We start from the raw sequence: 23,228 nt of genomic DNA, 5'->3' as shown, positions 1-23,228 counted from the left end.
GCCCACAGTCACACATTAAATGGCAATGCCACTGAGAACTTATAATCCTTAATTCTTTGTTATTAAGATTTCATTTTTGCTTTGTTTTAGTATGTATGTTTTTGAGGCTTTAAATACACCTTTACTTTCAAATTGTCAATTCGGTCTGATTCTTTTTTATTTTTATTTTTTGTGGTACTGGGATTTGAACTGGGCAGGTGATCTATCACTTAAGCCATTCCACCAGCCAGTCTGATTCTTGCATACAATAGAGCAGGGTTTAATCCAACTAGTCTGTCTTTTATTAAATACACTGAACCTGACTACAACTGCTGTACCAACTGATAGATTCCATGCTTTCCTGTCATTGTATTAGTTGTTTTTAGATTTGTACTTGTTATTTCACTGTTTCCTTTTTTCTCCTATTTTTACACAATTTACTATTCATTTGTCCCCTCTCCCCCATTCCTTCAGTTAGGATAGCTACTTCTCCCTCTTAATCTTTATTGATGGGGGCATATTTCTATTGCACTGAGCTGTTATCAAGATTCCAGAGGTGATAGGTGCAGCTCAGTGGTAGAGCATGTGGTACCTACCAGTAAGAAAAAGAAGTCTATTTCCTTAAACACATGCATTGTATCCTGCCTCTTAATAGAAGGAGACCTTTAGAATTCTTTTATTTTCTCACCTAGTCCTCCCCTAAAAGCCCCCTCCAAAAAATAAGGCTGCTTATTTTTCCACCCTAGCCCCCTACAAAAAGATTGCTTTTACTTCTGCCTTTCTACCTCCCCAACTCCTAAATTTTGCTGATAGTTTTGAATATAGACTATTACTAATTTGCTTTTATACCACAGCTCTATTTAAAAAATGTAACTACCACTCACTTAAGCTTTTAATTGTGCCAACTACAAACTATAGAAATTGTGTTTAAAAATCTTAAATTTATTGGGCAGTAACACCTGCTTATCCCAGAATGATCAGACTTCTATCAATATAAAAATCTAAGCTTACAAATCCTTTCATGATCTAGGTCCCAGCCAATCTTATAACATTCTCCCTTTTTCTCTAACCTCTAATTATAGTGGTCCTTTTTCTGTTCTTTTGAACATACTAAACTCATTCCTTCACCAGTAATTTGACACCAACTGTTCCCTATGTGAAAAGCCATTCTTATGATGATAGAACTGCTGATGACTTCTTATGTAGTTCATGGTCAAGTAAAATCTAAAGAAATCATGTTATTCTAGTGTATCATCCATTTTATCCTTTTTCTACTTGGGACTTATTATTTCAAGTTTTACTTACAGATCTTTGCTCCATCAATACATCAAGTACTGAAGTGCAAGAGCTTGTCTGTTTTGTTCATCCCTATATTCTTATGCCTACAACACAGTAGGCACTTGATAAATACTTGAACAAATAAAAGTGTGCAAGTAAAAGACAGTATGTAATGAAGACAGGAGTTATCGGGTCAGATAATTGTATAACAGCCATGCAAGCACGGCAAAACGAACCACCACCAACTCTGCAGAGCTTATAACAGAAATTCAAAACGCAATCTGTCAAGTGATATATTAATGTCACAATTCAGACATCTGAAAGGTACCATGTACTTTTTATTGATTTTAAGGTGGGCAGGAAGTTGAATATTGTCCAACTACAAAGTGTTTCCATGTTTAATAGCTATTTTCTTTATAGTAGGTTTCATTATGTACCCCCACTTATTCTTCTTTTAAAAGAAAATAGCTTTTCTCATACATTTATACTTCTAAATAAACTTTAGAATCAATTGGTCAAATTTCTTAAAATAATGAACAGATTTTACATATAATACATTAAATTCACTTCGTTTTATGGAGTAATGGCTCAAATAACACACTCTTACCAAATAATAACAAAATATATATGCCTCAAAATTGGTTGGGATTATTTATTATTATAGCACTATTTTTAAGTAATTTTAGGTGCTATTGTGAATGAGATTTGCTTTTCAAAGCATACTTCTATTGACTAGATGTGAAATTTTTATTAACTTCATAGCCTATTGTCTTGCTCAATTTTTACTATTTATATAATTTCAGAAGACTCTTATAATTCCAAGGAATAAAATATCATCTGAATATAATTTTGTTTTCAGATGCCATGTGGTAACAATTTAGTGTCATTATGTATTGGTTCCATCTCCCTACAACTTAGTAGTACGTACAGAAAGCATTAAAAACATTTGTAAACCAGCCCAAAGAATCCTTTTCTAGAGATTTATTCTAAGAGATGCAGTTAAAGATTTATGTGCAAAATTGCTCAATGTATTTTATATGACAGTGGAAAACAACCAGAAATGAGCAAATAAATTACATACATCTGTAGGAGAAGCTATTATGCAGTCATTAAAAATTATTTTAGAAGCCAATTTGATGCAGGAAAATGTTTAAGACATAGAGTTAGGTGTAACTTCAGAATGCACAGATGTATTTTTGTCACAATTCCACATAATGTTAAATATATTTAAAAAGTGCATAGGAAAAAAAAAAAAAGAGAAATGCATCAAAACCATAACTGTGTAATGTTTTTTTCTGAGGTAGCTTTTTATACTTTTTTTTTTTCCTTCTTTTTAGAGATTGGGGGTGAGGGGGGAGGGTCCTCAATATGTTACCCAGGCTGGCATTGAACTCCAATCCAGCCTAAGTGACTGGGATTACAACTGTGTATCACCACACACAGCTATACTTTTCAAACTCACCCATAAGTAAACATTTCTTAATTTCCTGTTTTTTGTTATTTTAGTTCCCACTTTTATACTTTTTTTCAAAATTCTCTACAATATGTACATACTTTTAATAAAAATAAATATAAGTTCTAAATTAAAATAATCATGATGTGCTTCAATTTTACAATGGGTCAATATACTTGTTATCTAGGGAGAAGGGAAAGGAAAACAAAACAAAAAAACAGATCAAATACTAGATTACAATTTCTAGGCTGCTGGTGCTACCACACACACTGCATTCACACTCCATCCGGCCATGAGTCAGAAAAGAAGTTGTCAAAGTTACCTGCAACACACAGAATTGGCAGCAATTTTTAAAGTTTTCAGGCTCTGAAACTTAATACTATTATTTATTTGTGCATTTATTTAATTTACTGCTTATTTATTCTAGCTGAGTTTTAACCTTACCATATACCTCAATGTGCTCAGTATAAACAAGCGAGAAAACCCTGGATGAAATTAACCTTTTACAACTATCCAGCTTCCATTAGATTACCCATTTTCCTATAAACAATTCATTTATTTCAGACATTTACAGTTTCTTACATGTTAATTTATGAAGCTAAGAAAACTATCACTCTTCAAAGATCAGAAAAAAGTTGTGGTTTAATGTCTGTAACAGGAAGGAGCGGGCTTACATGAACAAAAAACATATAAAGTAAAATCTAGTAACGCAAAGGTTTTTCTCAGTTTATCATGATAAACACAAAATAGGGTTGGGGTAGCTCAGTGGTACAGCACCTGCCTAGCAAACACAATGCCCTGATTTGAGCCCCAGCACAAAGAGAGGCAAGGGGAAAGAAACACAAAATAATTTTAAGTATGACTTCAAAGTATTGGCTACATTCATCCTGTTGTTAGTTATTTTTGTCAGAAGGTCTTTTAAAATAGTAGTTGCTTTGCATCTGGTTCTCAAGAGCTTTAGAGTCCCTAGAGTAATTTTGGTGAAATAATTTCAATGCTATTATTACTAATGCTCGGAACTTTTAAGTAATTATTTCATTTGCTCCTCACAAAACTCCTTTAAAATTGGGCAAGTATTATTTCCATTTTGTAAGAGGTAATGAGCCTACTGCTGGTTACTTCATAGTCAGTCTTCTAACTTCTATTCTAGCACTGGGCCAACATAATAATGAAAGCTATTATGTTAAAAGTTAAGAGATTTTTGTCTGCTCATAGAAGAGTGCCTAGCACACATAGGCATTTAAATATGTGCTGAATATATCAACGAATAAACTCCCACTACAGAAATATGCATAAGAAGGTAACGCAATAGTCCATTTATTTAAAACAGAACTATAAAATGTCTCTCTCTCTCTCTTTTTTTTTTTTAATGTTTAACCCTTTTTCTTGGAAGGATTATCTTTAAATGTTTATTTTTCAAAGTTGGTCGCATACATTTCATAAAATATTGCACATTTCTCTTTACCTCCCCTGCATCTTTAAAAAAAAATAGAGCTAAAATTATAGAATTAAACAAAAGTATAAAATGCCCCTTCTTTTGACACTCACCAAATACATGAAAGTATTGCAAAATTCTCTTACGAATTTTTGTGTCAGAATAGAAAACATCTGATGTTTAAAGTTTTAACTCCAAGTAAAGTTTTAATCTATTCACTTTCCCCACTCTACTAATGTATAAAGTCAGGAGTATTATCACGGAAATATAATAAAAGTATTTTTGTTTGTATTTGAGATGGGGTCTCATTTTGCAGTCCAGCCTGGCCTCATACTTGAGATCCTCCTGTCTCAGTTTCCTGAGCGTTGGGACTATAGGCATGAATGACCACACCTGACCACAGGACTTTTTTGGTGGGTGGAGGGGCAGTACTGAGGTTTGAACTCAGGGCTTCACACTTGTGAGGCAGGAGCTCTATCACTTGAAACATGCCCCTACCCTTTATGGCTTTTTAGTTATTTTTTCAAATAGAAAGTATCTTTGCTTCTTGCACCATGACTGACTTCAGACTGCCATTTTTCTATCTATACCTGCTGCCTAGCTGGGTTTACAGACATATACCACCATGCTCAGGTGGGGTGTGTGTGTTCAGGGAATCTTGCTTTTTGCTCAGGCTGACCTTGAACCTTGGCATCCCCCATCTTTGGCCCTAGCCAAATGATTTTGATAATATAACTGAATCCAGCTTTACTACCAAGGCACTGAAATATTTTATCTTTAAAGAAATCATACATCAGCATTAATATATTAACTATTCATGCAAAACTTGATATTGAGGATTATGCTGAAACCCCACCCATAAGCCAAATAGCATATGGCACTACAAACAGGTTTCCTTTTATTAAAATAACAAGTTTTAATGATGAACTCTAATTCAACAGATAGTTTTCAAAGCATATAAATAATCTGGTATTTTACTTCCATACCCATGCTCTAATTTCATCAATATTAAGCTTACCTTTCTTTTCGGTCCTGATTGCTTAAAACATGAAAAAGAAAAAAAATGTAAGAGGCAAGACCTCACTGTTGATGTCATATAGTTGTAGTATCTATGATCAATAAGGCAAAACTATAATATGATCAATGTTTCAAAGACATTTTCTATATATAATGTGTTTTAAATTTTGTCAATTACCATCAATATACAAAATAATTTAAACAATTTTATATACTTAACAGGAAGAGAGATGGATATACAGGATTATGAAAAACTTCTCCAAAGGGCTTTAATATCAAACACTTGAGGATATATGTAAGCCAACAGACTAGAATCTTAATTATTTCCTCAAAACCAGATAAACCTGATTGTGATATTTTAAGCATCTTCACTAATTCCTTTTTAGATTAAAAAAAGTACATAAAATAGGCTGACTCTGAACGCACTCTTTAGCCCAGGCTGGCCTCAAACTCACAATCCTCCTACTTCAGCCTCCTGAGTGCTGGGACTGTAACCACCACACTCAGCTTCTTATTTTTTAACAAACAGTATTTTACCAGTAATTATCAGCTCTTATAAACTAAACCTAATCATTTATGAAAAGGAGCAATGACATAATTCCAAATTGTAACAAGTGCCAAATAAAACAAAACAAACCCTGTTTTTAGACTTTAGTCATTTTTAAACATTCCAATAAAGAAATGAAAAATGGAGAAGTATCAGTCACTGTGTAAATTCCAAACTAATAGATAACTTCAAGAACAGTAATAATTTAATAACTCTGGCTGTAAAGCACTCACACTTAACATGACTATAAATTTTTAAGTTAGTATTTCAACCCAGAATTTCAGAACATCAAGATCTTAATCATCAAGATCACACAAATCACTAATTATTCTTATTTTTTAATCTTATGTTGGTGTGGCATGTAGGCCAGAGAGCTTAATTTGTGTAACTTGTATTACAACAAGCAAATTTTTGGTGTGTGCAGTATTTTATTCCTGTCTTTTTAAAAAAACATAAAAACAAAAGAAAGATTTTTAAAAATTATCTTTTTTTTTGGTACTGGGGTTTGAACTCAGAGCTTCCTGCTTGTTAAGCAAGCTCTCTACACTTAAATCTATACTTCCAGTAAAAACCATCTTAAAGTATGAGAGAGACTTAACGTTTTAAATTAAAAAAAAAAAATCTACGTCATAGCAAATCTATGTAAACACCAAATATAGCAAGGGCTCCTAAGGTTCAAAGCACATTTTCTTAATGAGCAGTGACCTAGATTGGCATTCTTTTTTTTTTTCCCCACCTTTAAAATTTATTACACAAACTATACACACAAAAGAAATCCTAGTTATAAAAGATTCATGTGGAAAAATAAACTTCAATAAGAGTTTGTATACATATACCAACAATATACACATATTTAAATGTTCTCAATGATTGCCATTTTTTATGGATTATATGAGGCAATATTTACTAATTAAGGTATACAAATTTAGGAAGGTTTAAATATTCAGATTATAAATCAACCACAAAGGGAAGCTCAATTTTCAACCATAGTAAAATGCAAAATCTTGGACTGGGGCAAGGGGTATAGCTCAGTGGTAGAGTACATGCTTAATCAGCACACATGAGTCTCTGAGTTCAAACCCCAGTGCCACCATCACCACCAGAAACAAAACCTCACAACCTTTCATTTTAGGTTACTGTTTCCTATTCCCTCCAATAAGATTTCTGAGAGCTATTTTGCAAACTAATACTAGGATAAACTCCCCCTTCCCCAGTATGTATATAGATGAATGATTTAAGCTTTAAGAAATGTATTTTTGTATCAGCAATACAGAATTCATATTTATATTCTTATATCTGTATATAAACAACACTAGATTGGCATTCTTAAAAATGAAGACCAGCATGTAAAAATTAAATTTTACCAGTAATAAAAACATATTATAATATAACACAGTAACTGCTGGACCTAAGAATTTGAGTCAATTGAAACAGGATTTTTTTTCCCCCCTGCAGCACTGGGGTTTGACCTCAGGGCCTTGTGCTTGCTAGGCAGGTGTTCTACCACTTGAGCCACAGTCCCTGTCCCTTTTGTTCTGGTTATTCTGGAGACAGGGTCTGGCTTTATGCTCAGGCTGGCCTTGACCTAGAACTTCCTTTCATGCTTCTTGCATAGCTTGAATGACAGGCATACACCACCACACCCAGCTTTTTCTATTGAGATGGGGTCTCATGAACTTTTTGCCTGGGTTGGCCTTCAGCCTCAATTCTCTACTAATCCTGAGTAGTTAGGGTTACAGGCAAGAGCAACTAGGGCCCAGATATAAAAGGGGGGACATTAATATTCCAAAAACAGTTCTGAAAAATCTCAAAGGCATTTAAAATAGTTTTCCCCAACTATTGTTTTCATTATGTCAAATGTGACATAGTACCTTTAAGACCAATGAGAACTCCTATATCTATGAAACTACTAAAATTTAAATTTTCTCAAACATTTAAAACTATCAATGTGATTTAATACTATAAAATCTTAGAAACTTCCTAGAATATAGCATTATCTATTTACAGAAAGTGATTACTGAAAAATCAGACATAAAATAAAAAAGTATCAGAGCATGAGTTATTTCAGTTACAGCTCTTTACAGACAGTGAAAAGAGCCAAGCTCCACAGAGAACAGACCTTAAGCAGACGTGTCCTATCAAGGGGAGCGTATGTGCACGCTCAGCAGAGACTCGGGATCCTTACCTTTGGGCTGCTGTTTTTACTACTGGTATCTGCGCATGAGCATGATGAAAACGTCTACCATGAACTACAGTTCCAGAACATAATGACGCATTTTGTGTATTTTCACTGCAGATTCAATAAGTAAAGAATAATTTGAACAGGGAAAAATCATATACACATTGAGTATACACAGAAATTATAAATCAATCCAATTAATATTTTTAAATTGTCCGCTAAGAGCTTTCCACTTCCTCAGTTCATCTTTCAAATGTTTCCAATCCAGTTCAAGGGAAGAAATGAACAAATGAAACACTGAAACAGAAATCAGGAGTCTTAAATTCAGCTTCTGATAATGCTATTAGCTTGACAGTTACTTAGCATTTACAGAGCTCAGCTATGAAGTGACAGAGCAAAAACAAAATAGTAAATTTCAGCCCCATTTATGGGTTGCTACTGATAGCCCAATCCTAGTTACAGTTCACTATGATAACCACTAGAAAAGGTGGGTGATATCTGGGGGAAAAAAAGAGGAATAAGAACTCTTTAAGGAAAAAAAGTCCCTTGTTGAAATGCTCTTAATTACCATCTACTTCTGATCCTCAGACTGAGGACTGAGATTCTACTAACTACATGAAAGCAAATGCATATGTCAGCTTACTGAAGTCACAACTGCCTCATGCAATGTTTTATGCAGAACTTAGAAATCATACCAATCAATCCCACTTTAAGATTCAAGGAATCCACACACTGGGACAACCCTACCTCCTGGTCCTACTAAAGAAAAGGGATAGAGTGGTCAAACTGGCCACAAAGCTGGCTAGTTTGTGGTATCAAATCCTTTATCTTTTCAGGAGGAAGAGTGGTTAAGTGCCTATACCTCAATTTCTTATTGTTGCTCAACATGTTAAGTCCAATTGGGTTGCCTTTCAAAGTTTTAAAACTTTCAGCCTTGTTTCGTCTTACATATGTCTTCAAGATGAAATCACCAGAACTAGTAGCAACAATTTCAGATCGACGATTTAACTGTAAAAAGATCCATAAATGTTAGAGTAAATAAATACCATATTATGATAATATATTAACAACAATTTGAAAATTCATTCATTAAAAAAACTATGTAAAGATAAATGTGTAACTACTGGGAATGGAGGGTGATGTTGACAGCAGTGGCATGTACCTGAGAGTAATCAATTGTAATATTCCCCCCACCAAAAAAACAAAACCAATGGAAATGTGTAGAACATGGAAGTATACCATATAATTTTTCTTTTCATGTCAATCTCTCCAAAGATATTTGAAAAAATATAAGTAGTAGATTCCAGGCTAGATTTCTCTACAGAGTAAAAAGAATAAACATTTTTACTGCCTAGCAGACCATGCGTCTATCTGTAGGACAGTACTACCAAATGTGGCAAATCAGTTGTTATTTCAACTTGTTCCTTTCTTTTTTTTTTTTTTTTTTGGCGGGGGGTGGGAGGGGAGAGGAATACTGGGGTTTAAACTCAGGACCTAGTGCTCTACCATTTGCACCACATCTCTAGCCCTTTTGGTTTTTAGGTTATTTTTCAGATAGGGTCTCATGTTTTTGCCTAGGGCCTGGCCTCAGATCATGAGCATTCTACCTATGCCTCCCAGGTAGCTAGGATTGTTCATTTATTGAGATGAGGTCTAACTTTTTGTCCATACTGGCCTTGAACTGTGATCATCATTGATCTCTGCCTCCTGAGTAGCTAGGATTACAGCACGTACCACCACACCCAGCCTCAACTTGTGTGTTTCTATAAGGATATTTGTCTTCTGTGAAAGCTTCTATAGAAACACAGAAACTGAGACGTCTTCATACCTTCATAAATATAAATGTTAACATAAACATATTAATAATCACCTTGGGGGATCACAGTTTAAAAGGATCCATTTACTTCAAGCTCTTCATAAAGAAACTTACCTCTGTTAGAATTCATTGCTTGACAAGACACTTAAAAGCTGCCTTCAGACTCTTCATGGCAAAAAGGCCCTCAAATCTTTGTGACAATCTTCTCAAAATGCCACGTAAAAATCATCCTTCTCTACTTCAGTCTTTTACTTTATTTTTTACTGCAGGGTCTCATGCAGCCCTACTTAGCTGCTGTGATTCTTCTAGCTCAGCACCCTCAGTGCTTGCTACGCAGGCATTCTACCCTAGAAGCATTCCCTCAGCCCTTGCCACTGGTTATTCTGAGATAGGGTCGTGTGACAGGTCTAGCAGGCCTGGACTGGGATCCTCCTCTTTGTGCCTGCCTGCATGCCTCTGAACCCAGCCATGAATTGACAGGTAGTCTCTTGAACTCTCCTTCCCACTTCAAACTACCAATCTCTGGCCCACAGGTAGGTAATATTATAGGCTTCAGCCATTGCAGTGGGTCTTAATTTCATTTTTGAAGCAAATTTTTTCTTACTTTTACCAAAACAAACAAACAAAAACAAAAAAACTTCTAAGATACTAACTTTTCTCCTATTTGTATAGAAACCCCACACCAGCTCAAAAAATATCCCCTACAAATAGTCCTGAGGTCATTATGCCAGCACTGTTCTTATTTTCTGGCACATCTATTTTGACACCATGCTTACCATTATCTCTTCCTTGATATCTTTCCTTAATTCTTAATCTCTTCTGAGTTGAAAGACTATCAGGAATAAGAAATTCACATAGCCAAGCTGAGAAATGAAGCTATTTTCTTGAGAATCATCTGTTGATTCTAGAACATGAAGCCAAGATACTAAGAAGAAGAAATGAATTTCCAACAGACTACAAAGTTGGAAAGACAAAAACTAAGAGTTCTAGTTAGATCCAACAGGTACAGAGGCCTCATAAACACCTTAAAATATGGATTACAACTAGCATCTACAAATAAATCTGAATTAAAACTATTAAAATGCTTACAGATGGAAATTCAGATTCTTGCTAATCATCTCAATTCCCAGGTGGATTAAGACAGTAGTTTTCAGATTTCAGAGTACTCTAGAATTATCAGGATGATTTATTAACTCAACTGCTGAACCCCTCTCCCTTTAGTTTCTTCTGATTTGGTAAGTCTGGGGAGGGTCTAAAAATCTGCAGCCTAAAAAGTACTGACACTGCTGACCAAGGGCACACATTTTGAGAACCACTGGATTTAGGTGTTAAGACTGGTAGTAGTCTTACAAGTCAAAAGTCAATGTCTAGAGGAAAAGATTACTTCAGGCCACAAATCAACTCCATTATCAATATGCAATATTTACTCCTCAATCCAGTTCTTAGCAAAATAAGACAGTGTGATCAAAAGCCAAAAGAAAAACTGATAATAGGAAATACAGGGGATAAAGATAATGGGACTATCACATTCTTTCTTCTCCCTTAATAAGAGACTATAGTCACTTTTGCATTGGTGATCTTTTTTATACCAAAAATGTAGTATTATTAATATAGAAAGATAATGATTTAGGGATCAAATAGGTATGCTGTATCTTTCTAGCTGAGTAACTTTCCTTGTAATCACAGAACTTTTGCACGCATTAACAAAGCTATCATGCACAAATTGCTGAGCTCAGGAATGAGCAGATAGGTAGGAATTCATTAACAATTAGATATACAGTTTTGGGCTGGCAAATGTAGACAGAAACATGAAGAATTTTAGCTACTTCAAAAAAGGAAGAATTCAACCAGTGGCTCACACCTGTAATCCTAGCTAATTGGGAGGCTGAGATCAGGAGGATCATGGTTTGAGGCCAGCCTGGGCAAATGTTTCCAACACCAATGGACAGAGGTGTGGCTCAGTGTTACAGTGCCTACTTTGTTTTACAAGCAACCTCCATTTCCCCACCCCCACCAAAAAAGGGAAGAATTCAGGTAGGTATGGTGACACAACCCTGCATTCTACCACTCAGGGAGGCCACCTGAGCTACAAAGGGAGATTGTCTCAAAAAACAAACAAACAAACAAAGAAAACCAAAGAAACCAAACCAAAGGCTGGGAATACAGATCAGTGGTACAGCACGTGTATAGCATGGACAAGGTCCTAGGTTCCAACCCCAGTACTGAAGGAAAAAAAAAAAAACAAAAGAAAGCTAACATTTGAGAACTACTGCACTGGGTGATTTTGATATATATCCTGTTAAGTATTCCAGAAGCTTATTAAAAGCTGATTATATTGGAGATAAGCATGGTAGCACATGCCTATAATCTTAGCACTCAGGAGGATCATGAGTTCAAGGTCCATCTGGGATACATAATGAGACCCTGTTTCAAAAACAAATAAAACCCCCCACTAATCATTATTTTATTCCTTATGTAGATTAGCATAACATTTACAGGGTGCTTACTATGAAGTCATTATGCTAATTACTCTATGTCACATTTCACTTAAACTATTTTATACATCCCTGTAGTTCTTCAGATTGCAATCTAGCAACTGCACCCAAAAGAGCAGATTACTTGACCCTACTGAATAGCAGGTAGAAAATACTCAAATTTCTCACTTTAAATCTTTTTCTCAATAAATCTCTCCACCATGTTAGTTAAACTTTATTAATAACTCTATCCCTATGTTCTAAAGATCAATGAGCTTAAAAAGCAAAGTAACTTGCCTAGACAAGTAAATGGATTAGAACAAGGATTGGTGTGGCTTTCCCACAGGACACTGCTTGAGGAATTTTATCGTGCTGTTTGTAGATTATAAATGTTGATTGATGGTAACAGAAGAGGCAAAATCAAACAATGCTATTCCTGTAAAAACTCAGAACACTAGGAATCAGAACATCTCAAAAGAGAAACTATAGTAAAAATTTCTTCATACTAATGTGCAAATTAATGCTTCCTCTGAAGAATTGTTTAAAAACAAATTATCCTTACAGGCACGTAACAGCTGATTCACCCATGTTCTGATTAAAAATGGAAGTATGTTTTCAAAATTTCTTTTTGAAAAAGCATTTGGGCATAGCTATAGATAACCCACAGCCCATCATCAAGGCAAGAAAATCTATATAAGTAAAATTATTAAATTTCTCACTTATGCTGTGTCCAGGTTTACAGGCTATGTAATGTCAGTTAGCAATAAAGCAACCAGTAATTCAAGCTCTATCAAGCAACTATCCCATGAAAAAATATTATTTTTTATATTGTCAAATTCTCTTATAAAAAGATTCCTTACAACCTGTTACACTTAGCACATAGCTACAGAAAAATAAATCACTCTATATGAGAATCATATATTGTAAGTTTGTAAAGATTCTCTACCACACAAGAAGAAAATTATAACATGCAATTCCAGCTGGCAGGAAATTCAGCAGTAACTACTGAATTAAAACACAACACATGAACTATTTTAGACATTTATCAATCTACTTCTCTCCTAATAGTTTTTATTTTCCATCACTTTTTTTGTGCTCAGCAATCCATATCAAACTTTATGCCTGGTTCACTCACGTAATGGAGCACTCCTAGTCATAAAATCAAATTGTATGTCCAGTCTGGAAATCCCTGAAAAGCCATACTTAACCTTCAGCCTAAAACAAGTACAGCATAAAGTACTGTGCCCATCACTCAGAAGCAGAGGCAGGAGGAGGATTGCTAGTTGAAAGCCAGCCTGGGATATGGAATGAGACATTGTCTCAAAAACCAAACAGGTCAGGTAGGGTGTAATTCCAGCTACATGGGAGGACTGTGGTCCAAAGCTGCCAAGGGCAAAAGCCCATGGAAGCAAAAAGAGCTGGAGGTGTGGTTCAAATGGTAGAATACTTGTGTGAAGCTCTGAATTTAAACCCCAGTACCAACAAGAAACAAAACAAAACAAAGCTAACAAAATACCAAAAAATCAGACAGAAAACACTATGAATAGATGGATTAGCATAAACCAGTCATATTACTAGAAAACTATAAATAGGGGTGCCATGATGACAGTTGTACAACTATAAACATAGCATCATTTGCAAAGGAAAACTGATTTACAAAGGTTTAAAAATTGCATTTAATAATGTTAGCAAAATGCAGCTATTTTGGAAGATTGCTAGTGCCATACATTACGTGAATTACAGTCTTGTATAAATCTCACGTCATTCCTATAAAGTGAGTAGTTCTTAGCAGGCTTAGAATCGATATTCTGACTGATTAACTAATATGCCAGCCACTCCACAAAAAGCTGCATGTTTCTCTAAACTGGACATCCACTCTGTAAACATATTTATATAAAATAAAACACAGTACAGAGATCAGCATTTTTTAGAAATGGTCATATAGTAAATATTCTAAGCTTTGCTGATTATACAATTTCTGCCCTATCTACTCTGCCTAAATATTCAAATTTGTTGTAACACAAAAGCAGCCACAGACAATAAAAATGAACATGGCTGTTTCCAGTAGTTATTTAAGAGGGTTAGAGGTATGGTTCAAGCAGTAGAGCACAAGTGTAAGCCCTGATTTCAAACCCCTGCACCACACAGACACACACAAAAATTATTTATGAACACAAATTTGAATTTTATATATAAAGTAGTATTCTTTTGAATTTTTTTTCAAACATTTAAAGATGTAAGAAAATTCCAGCTTATGAAAACATAAATTGGCCCAGAAGTCTTGGTTTGTCCCTGAATTATAACTTTAATCATGAAGTAACTAATGAACATAACCACATACTATAAGTTCCACAAAAAAAAAAAGAGCTTTATCTGTATGCCCCTAGCACCTACACTACTGTGCTCAGTATGTATTTGTTGCATGAATGTCTGTTTCACTGGTCTGCTAAATTTGCACACAAATATGTTATCTTTCACTCAAAGCTATCACATAATCGGTTCTAAAAAGAAATCAATGAAAGAATTAAGCAGATTAGATACAACTGAAGATAAGCTGGTGAACTTGAAGGTAGATTTGAGGAAATTACTCAGAATATGGCAGAGGAACGATTTCTTTCTTCCTTTATCCTTTTCCTTTTAAACAAATACTGATTAAAGGATATGAAAAATATCTATCCTACTATGTCTACTAAGAGTACCAAAAAGATTATTTTAAAAAGGCAATATCCAGAGATAGGGCTCAAAATGTTTTCATAACAAAAAAATCTTTATATAAAGAAACATACTGAAACTGCAGAAGCCTGAACACAGATTATTCTATGAAACAAAAAAGTTTATTTATTAAGAAAGACACCGTGAACCAAAATAAAAGCATCTTCCTAATTCCATTCTCATTTTCAAATAGAGAAAACGGGCTACGTGTGTCTGCATCAATGAACTGTATGGACGTAATATAGCTCTTGGGTACACAAAGTCTTTATAAAGGACAGCAAATATGGATAAATTTAAAGGAATCAACTTCTCCATCTTTATACTTCTTAAAACTGATTTACTCTAGAACTCACTTGTAGAAAAGCAATGATACAATATCCCCTTTCCTAATAGCCCCCTTTCCACTTTATAAAAGAAAGGTGTTTACTGTCTATTGTATTGGGGTCTAAACACCTGTAAGAAACAACTTGAAATACTGGTTTCTGAAATCTCTTCTGGCATATAAAATAGTGATAGGGAATCGTACTTTTCCTTGGTTGATGTATATTTCTTTTCAAGGGGAACCACAGCCCAAAGTAGGTATTTCAGGCCGAGGTATTTTCTTGAGTTATACTACAAAATGGAGAAGCAAAAGTGGTGAATACTGCATTTACTGGCCCTGTATTTTCAGAGAAAACATTTCTATGAAAAAAAAAAATCAAGAGAATTCAAAGACAAAGTTAAAAACAAAAAAGGGCTGAAATCTGCTGTGACTTATCACAATAAACTCAGCTTAAAACTGTATTTTTCTTAGAAGTCTGAAATGAAATAACTGCAAAGATGAAAATTTAGACCTATATTTGAAATGAAAAATGAGAACAAGTAATTATATGTAGATATTTCCCATAAACTAAATGAACTAGTAAAATAAACTAGATTTCAGTTCTCTCAATTATTTCCAAAACTATGAATTTTTAAAAAGGAACCAAAAAGAACAAGGGCAATTACTAGTCACCCAAATCTTCATAAAGCCTTTGAACTATTTTTCCTAAAAATTCAGAAAAGTGACAACTCTAAATAATTAAATTAATAATTATCTGAAATTTCTTTGTTGTTTGCTTTTTGAGGCAGGGACTCCGTATACAGTCCAGCCTGGCCTGGAACTCACTAACTCAGGCTGCCCTTGAACTCATGATCTTCCTGTCTCAACCTCCTGAGTGCTAAGATTATAAGAATGTACCACTATATCTAGCCTTGTTTTAACTGTTCAAGCTTCATACCTACTGGTACTGAAATTTTAAAAAAGCACTAAATCATAACATTATAGCAAAATTGTTTTCATATTCATTGATTTATTATGTGATCAGAATTTCTCAGCACTTGTATTTGAAATGATTTTTAATTGCTCTTTATTCTAGCAATAAGTAATATTCATGTACACAAATTAAACAATAGTAAAATACATCATGTTAATTTAAAATTATAAGAAAATTGAACAGAATATGAACTTAAGAACAAAATGCACAATATAAAATTTCCAACTACTAAAGAAAAGATGATTTGTGTATTTTTAAAATAGATAATAGTGAATACCATGTTGGAATTATATTTTAGAGATCATTAGATATATCTAAGTGCTGTGTAGGTTTCACTTTAAAATATAAATATTAACATCCTTTAAATTATGAAATAAAGCATACAGTACACTCTTTCAAAAAATTATGAGAATATGCGAGCAGAAAAAATATATGGAGAAGTCAGTGGTAGAGAATATCTTTTATTTTTCCCTACAGAGTTCACATTTTTCTGTCTATGCTTTAGAAAATTTAGATGTTCATTTAAGTGTTATAAAAACCTGCAGTGTTTTTATTCACTGTGAATAAATTTAAAAAGAAAAACTATAGCAATGATAGAAAAACATCAAATTCTAATTATTTAATCCTAGCATGGCAAAAAAAAAAAAAAAAAAGAAATTCTTAAATTATGACAAAACTGAAATGCTGTAGAGGGGGCAAAACACAAAATAAAGAAAAATTTCTTCTTTTATTTTTTGTGGTGCTGGGGATCAAACCTGGTGCCTTATGCATACATGCAAGTAAGTGCTCTACCACTGAGCTACATCCCCAGCCCTAGAAAACAGTAAATTCAAAAGTCCCTAAAATATTATTAAACTGTAAGCACATGAAATATGTATAGACAGTGTTATGTCAAACTGGCAAAAAGTCTGACCCCATACTCTACAAAGCGATGCGGTATACTGTGACTGGTCCTCCAACTCCTCACCAGGATAACTCCCCCTTGCAGTATGCCACAATTTAGCTGTTACTAGATTGCAAGACTAGCCTTCCTTTCCATGGTCAGACAGTGCCTGCTGAGGTCAGCAAGACCACATAATAGCAAGGACAAGATATACATAAATATGGAATTTTTCCAGGGTTTGTGTCTTGTATTTGAGCCTGCTGTGCTTCTGCTGTTTTTGCTCTTGGATGGGGCTCTAGTACAGATTTTGGTATAGTCTTAGAGCATATAAAAGAGGATTTTGATAGACAGGAGATGGATGCTAGGGGTTTGGGAGAGTAAGGGTAATAGCTGTTTGGGAGACACAGATGAGAAGGGGTAAAGTACAATTCCTCGAAGTCATCCACTGTCCCAAAGTAAACCCTATTAAACTCATTTTACTCATTCAGGCTGGACTTGCCTGAGTCATTCTTTGGGCTGTCAGTATTATCCTAGTTTGGAGGCACATGACTCTTTAGGCTTCCTGAGAAAACTCACACAACACTGGGATGGATATAAGAACTCCCATACAACAACAAAAAAAAAGAACTCCCATACATTGCTAGTACGAATTTCAAATGTTAACTTTTATGAATGAGAAATTTGAAAGTATCTAGCAAAATTACATGTGAATTCAATGTACCCCCAGTACAATAATACAACAAAAATCAATCAATCAATATCAATCAGTCGATCAATTAAAAAATGTGCTTGCTGGGCTCCAGTGACTCACGCCTGCAATCCTAAGCTACTCAGGAGGCAGAAATCAGTAGGATCTTAGTTCAAAGACAATTCAGGCAAACAGCAAGACCCTATCTTGAAAAATGCCAAGCACAAAAAAGGCTGGCAGAGTGGTGCAAATGGTAAGAACACCTGCCCAACGAGCATGAGGCCCTGAGTTCAAACTCCAGTGCCACCAAGAAATAATAAAATAAAATTACATGCGAATTACCCTCTGAAATAGCAACTGCAATTCTAGGAATTATCCTACTACACAGATAGGAAAAGTATGTATACACAGGTCTTTATTATATGCATAATAGCAAAAGTCTGGAAGAAATCTCTGTTTATCAATAGGGGAGTAATATCTATGGTCTATCTACCCAATGAAGTACTACCTTAATAAGAGGGATGATAAAGATCTCTGTAGAGTGATCTACAGAATATACTATCAAGCAAAAAAAAAAAATCAAGGTGCCAAATATTCTCCAAGAAGGATGGCATGTGTCTACATTAAAGAAAAAAAAACGATCTGCAGATTTAGCTTAGTGGCAAAGTACTTGTGTAGCATGTGTAAGACCCTGGGTTGACCCCCAGCACCAAGGGAAAAAAAAGACAACCTGTATCTTTTTTTTTTTTTTTTTGATAGTGCTAGGGTTTGAATTCAGGACGTTATGCATGCTAGGAAGGTGTTCAATGCTTAAGCCAGGCCTCCAGGCCTATGATCCTTTTTGCTCTGGGTCTTTTTGTTCAAGCTGGCCTAGACTGTGATCCTATTTTACACTTCCTGCCATAGCTGGAATGACAGATACACACTATCATGTCCTACTTTTTTTTTTTTTCTATGGGGTCTCTCAACCCTCCCTCCATCCCCTGCACTGCAATCCTCCGGATCACAGCCTTCTGCATATCTGAGATGACAGGTGTATGCCACCACACCCAGCTATTGGTTGAGATGAGGTCTCATGAACTTTTTGCCTGGGTTGGCATTAAACGGTGATCCTCCCTCGCAAGCAGTTAGGATCATAGGTATAAGCCTATGATCTTATGGTTTATGCCGGTACTTAAAAACAGGTTGTCTATAGGGGAAAGAGAAAGCAATAGAGGTAATCAGGACAAAAGCTAGACTTCTCTGGATTTCTTTTGTAGATGTGACACTGGAACCATGTAAATAGTGTTTCACGTAATTATGAAATAAATTAATCAAATGAAAATAAAAAGCAATCTCTTAGAATAAAAAACAAAGTTAAAAAATAAACTTAAAGCTCCATCAAGAATTGCCAACCAACCCAATAAATAATTTCAAGTTGCTTCAAAACAGTAGTTTAGCCATACATTCCTACTGGGATGTACCTGGTGACATTACCAAAAAGAAACAGGAAATAAAATTATTCTTAAGTCATTGTGTTGGTATTCTTATTGTGAAACTGTCTTGCATTTCTAACAGAACAAAGCAAATAAGAAATTACTACTGATAGGAACCAAAACAGCAAAACCCAAAATCCGTAAAAGAAAAATGACTAGTATATTTGATGACATAAAAAAGTATATTTTCTCCAAGTGAATAACTACCGTAAGCAAACACAGAAAAGTCTACTGAAAAATTTGAATTAAAAATTCAGCTGTGTGTTGTACAAAGATGTTTCAGTCAATAACAGATTGCATGTATGACAGGGATCCCATTAAGATTATAATGGAGTTGAGTAATTCCTATCAGCTAGTGAGAACACTGCCACAGCAGCGTGTTTGTGGGGATGCTGGTGGACTACTAGGCTGCCAGTAGTACAAAAGTTCACCTAAGGCTTGCTAATGACAATATCTCATGTTTACTGCATCTCTTGATTGCATCTAGGCCAAATCAAGTGATTCACTGTATTTGTGCAAGTATACTCTATGATGTTCATACAATGAGGACACCACCTAAGGATGCATTTCTCAGAGGTATCTCTGTCATTAAGCAATATATGACCATGTTAACAACTGGTATCACAGCAAAGGACCAGTTTCTCCAAAATACTGTGCTTCATCCAATCTAAGAAACCATTTTAAGATGCACTATTATTGTATATACTACTATATAAAGATTTTTTAAATAATTAAACTATATAATCTTATTATACGATGCATCTAAATTTCAGATGTCAAAATACGAAAATAACTTTTCTTAGATAATATAAAAAGAATTCTTATAATAGTCTAAAGACAAACAGAAAAAATGGACAAAGGACATTAACTGACAGTTGTAAAAAAAGAAATAGAAATGGGTGACACATAAGAACAATGTGTTCAACTCATTCCTAATAAAAGAAATGCAAACTAAGACTATATAAGAAATTATTTTTCATTGCAAAGCTCAGAAAGTTGGTAACACTGTGACAGAAGTGTGGGGAAACAAGCATGCTTATACACTGCCAAAAAAGTGTAAATGAGGTGTACCAAAATTAGAAATATACCTGACCTGGGGTGAGAATATAGCTCAATGGTAGAGCACTTGCTTATTAGCACTGCCCTAAAGAAAAAGAAGAAACAAAACTAGAAATATACCTGACCTGATATACCAGGTCTACTTCTAGAAACTTATCCTACAGACACACTGTCATATATGCAATAGACATTTAATTTAAGCAGGGTGAGGTGGCACACAGCTGTAATCCCAGCACTTGGGAGACAGGACTGTGAATTCCAGGTTAGCCTGAGCTACAGAGTGAGACCCTGTCTCCAAAAAGAGGTGAGGATACAGCTAAGTGGTAGAGTGCTTATCTAACACGTGCAAAGCCCTGTGTTGGATCCCTAGCACGGCCAACAACCACCACCAAACAACCAAATTTTTTTCCTTATTAAGTTCATATAGGTATTCTGACGGTATTTTGTTTCAGTAATGCAAAAGCAAACACATAATTTTCACAGTGACAAGAAAGTGGGAGTAATATTTGCCTTTGGGGTAGGGAAAGAGGAGAGATGGAGGTTTACAATTTAAAAATACAAAGATTCCTTTAAGGTAACAGTTTTTAGTATGTAACCCAAAAGAAAAAAAGTTTTAAAGAATAATACTTGCCTTTCTTCCTTTTGAGGTTTCAGAATCCTCATCTTCTACACTGAGTAGATTTGCTCCACTATATAAAAAATAAGGGGGAGAAAAAATCCTTAAGTAACAATTACAATCAACACAAATTCAGTAGTTTAATCTTCTAAGCTTACCAAACTCAGGGAATCAGCAAAGTTTTTCTGTAAAGGACCAAAGAGTGAAATATTTGCAGGCCATATGAGCTCTGTTGCAACTACTCATCTTTGCCAGTAAAGTATGAAAACAAACATAAATTATACATACAGCTCTGTTCAAATACATTAACAAAATTAGGTGGCAGGCAAGATTAAAGCCTTAAGTTACTGCTTGATGATACTTATCATAAATGAACACATAAACTTCTTTTTTTTAAACTATGGATTTAATACATTCTCACTTGTTTTTTCCTTTTTGTCTTGGGTTAAAATTTAGAGAACAGAGAAACAAAATACAGAACACACTGTTAATAGAAGAAAAAAACTAGATACTAAAAATAAACTAATCCCAATGATATTGCCACAGTCAAAATTATACTCTACCATTCTTGGAAGTACCAATCCTCCATTGAGAATTATTGGCCTAAGAGTCTAAAAGATAAGACTAACATATTAATAGTTTATGTTAATATCAACATAATCAGAAAATCAACATAAGCAAAAAAGTACAATCTAAAAATGAAATGTATATGACAGCACCTTAAAGCACAATTAAAAAAAAAGTCAACAAAGAAAATCAAATACGTTTTTTAAGACAATTCTACTACACATAATAAAATCCTAGCTATTCATAGTAAAAATATAAACTGTTTTATTTCATCACTGTTATATACACTCCAACTTTTTTAATGCTAAAAATTCTTTCAAACTTTTCACAAAATGTTTGAATGATATGTTTTTCCACTTAATTTCATATTTAATTCTATTTAAAGCTATACAAATACCAAATTATCTCTAAGAAAAATATTTTAAGTTAAAAAAATAATCAAATAAGGAAAGACTGTAAAATACTGACTTTAAGTGAGAAATTTCCTAGTTCAAAGTTTTGCTTCAAACAAACAAGGCACCTAAAATGGTAAAGATGAATAGAGCTGCTGCCCAGAAAAAGGGAAGGACCTATAATATTTAGCCAATATACTGAAAGACTCTAAATATATTTATAGTTTTGGTAGAAATTCGTATGTGTATTTCACATATCTCTGAATGTTTTTCTTTCCTCCAGTTGGAAATGAAATCAACAAATCAAGAACCTGGAAAAAAGTTGAATTTGCAATACATATCTCACAAAATGCCAAAAGCACTATCAAAACTTATTTTATGGTTGGGGATATAGCTCAATGGTAAAGCCCTTGCCAAGCATGGGCAAGGCTCTGAGTTCACGCCCCAGCACTGCAAAAAAAAAAAAAAAAAAAAAAAAAAAAACAAACCAAGAAACAAAAACAACTAAAAGTATCATTTAAAATTTTTAAGCCAGTGTGATGGCACATACAGAAAGCTGAGGCAGGAGGAACACAAGTTTGAGGTCAACTAGACTATATATTGAGTTCCCGGCCTCTGAACTAGCCTCAAAATTTTTTTCTTTCTAACACAGCTTTCATTCTAAGTACATTAACAAAGTGTAATGAACACTTCGCTTAACTGCTGCCTGGGGGAAACACCCATGTTTATTGTTCATTTTTATTAGTGGAAATCTGATCTTAGGTGAAAGAGGTAGTATACATTCACAATGTAGGAAGAAAGATATTATTGGATTTAAACTTTCATATAAAATTCAAAGGTCTTAATCTCGGCTCGATTACTGATACTAAATGTGGCTTTTCAAACTGTTGTTCAAACAGAATGCCTTTTTTTTTGGCAGTACTGGGGTCTGAACTTGCTTTTTTTTTTTTTTTTTTAACAAAAAGAACAATTTTCTTAATTTGAAATCTTCTGTTTTAGTCATTTTTTAATCATAAGGTAACATGTATTACATGCACATTTCAAAAGACAAATAACAGCAAAATTATTTACTAATAAAGAACTGTTTTACCTTTTCTTAATGCTACTGTTTAAGAGTTAAATGTTTTCTTAATCAAAGAATACCACACTGTTAAAAAAAATCTTTCCATGGAATATAAATTGATTTTCTAATGAATAGTTTCATTCTTATAAAATATCTGAGGGAAAAGAAATCCTTACTCTTTATCTCCTTCACTTTCTTCTTCATGATCAAAGCTCCAATTATTTTTAAAACCTCCATCTCTCTTAGACTCTGATCTAGCCAAAGCTGAAATAAAAACAAACTGAGATAAGTATTCAATAA

At 34.2% G+C, this 23,228-nt stretch overlaps 1 protein-coding gene across 4 annotated transcripts in view; it reads right to left on the bottom strand.

The window, feature by feature from the left end:
• Positions 1-23,228, bottom strand: part of Senp6 (SUMO specific peptidase 6) — a 98,256-nt gene that overhangs the window by 57,150 nt on the left and 17,878 nt on the right. Inside the window, exons 2-6 of one of the 4 annotated variants that reach the window (XM_020163767.2) lie at positions 23,105-23,192; positions 20,922-20,979; positions 8,751-8,896; positions 7,895-7,999; positions 5,164-5,184 (exon numbers count right to left, since the gene is read on the bottom strand). In XM_020163767.2, the coding sequence (XP_020019356.2) occupies positions 5,164-5,184; positions 7,895-7,999; positions 8,751-8,896; positions 20,922-20,979; positions 23,105-23,192 (418 nt within the window). The remainder of the gene's footprint in view (positions 1-5,163; positions 5,185-7,894; positions 8,000-8,750; positions 8,897-20,921; positions 20,980-23,104; positions 23,193-23,228) is intronic. The other 3 variants (XM_074079467.1, XM_074079474.1, XM_074079479.1) reach the window with 3 other exon arrangements.

The sequence above is a fragment of the Castor canadensis genome, chromosome 1, assembly GCF_047511655.1.
Source record: "Castor canadensis chromosome 1, mCasCan1.hap1v2, whole genome shotgun sequence".
NCBI lineage: Eukaryota > Metazoa > Chordata > Mammalia > Rodentia > Castoridae > Castor > Castor canadensis.
Note: the sequence above shows the minus strand (reverse complement) of the source record. Positions and strands in the feature narration are given on the sequence as shown.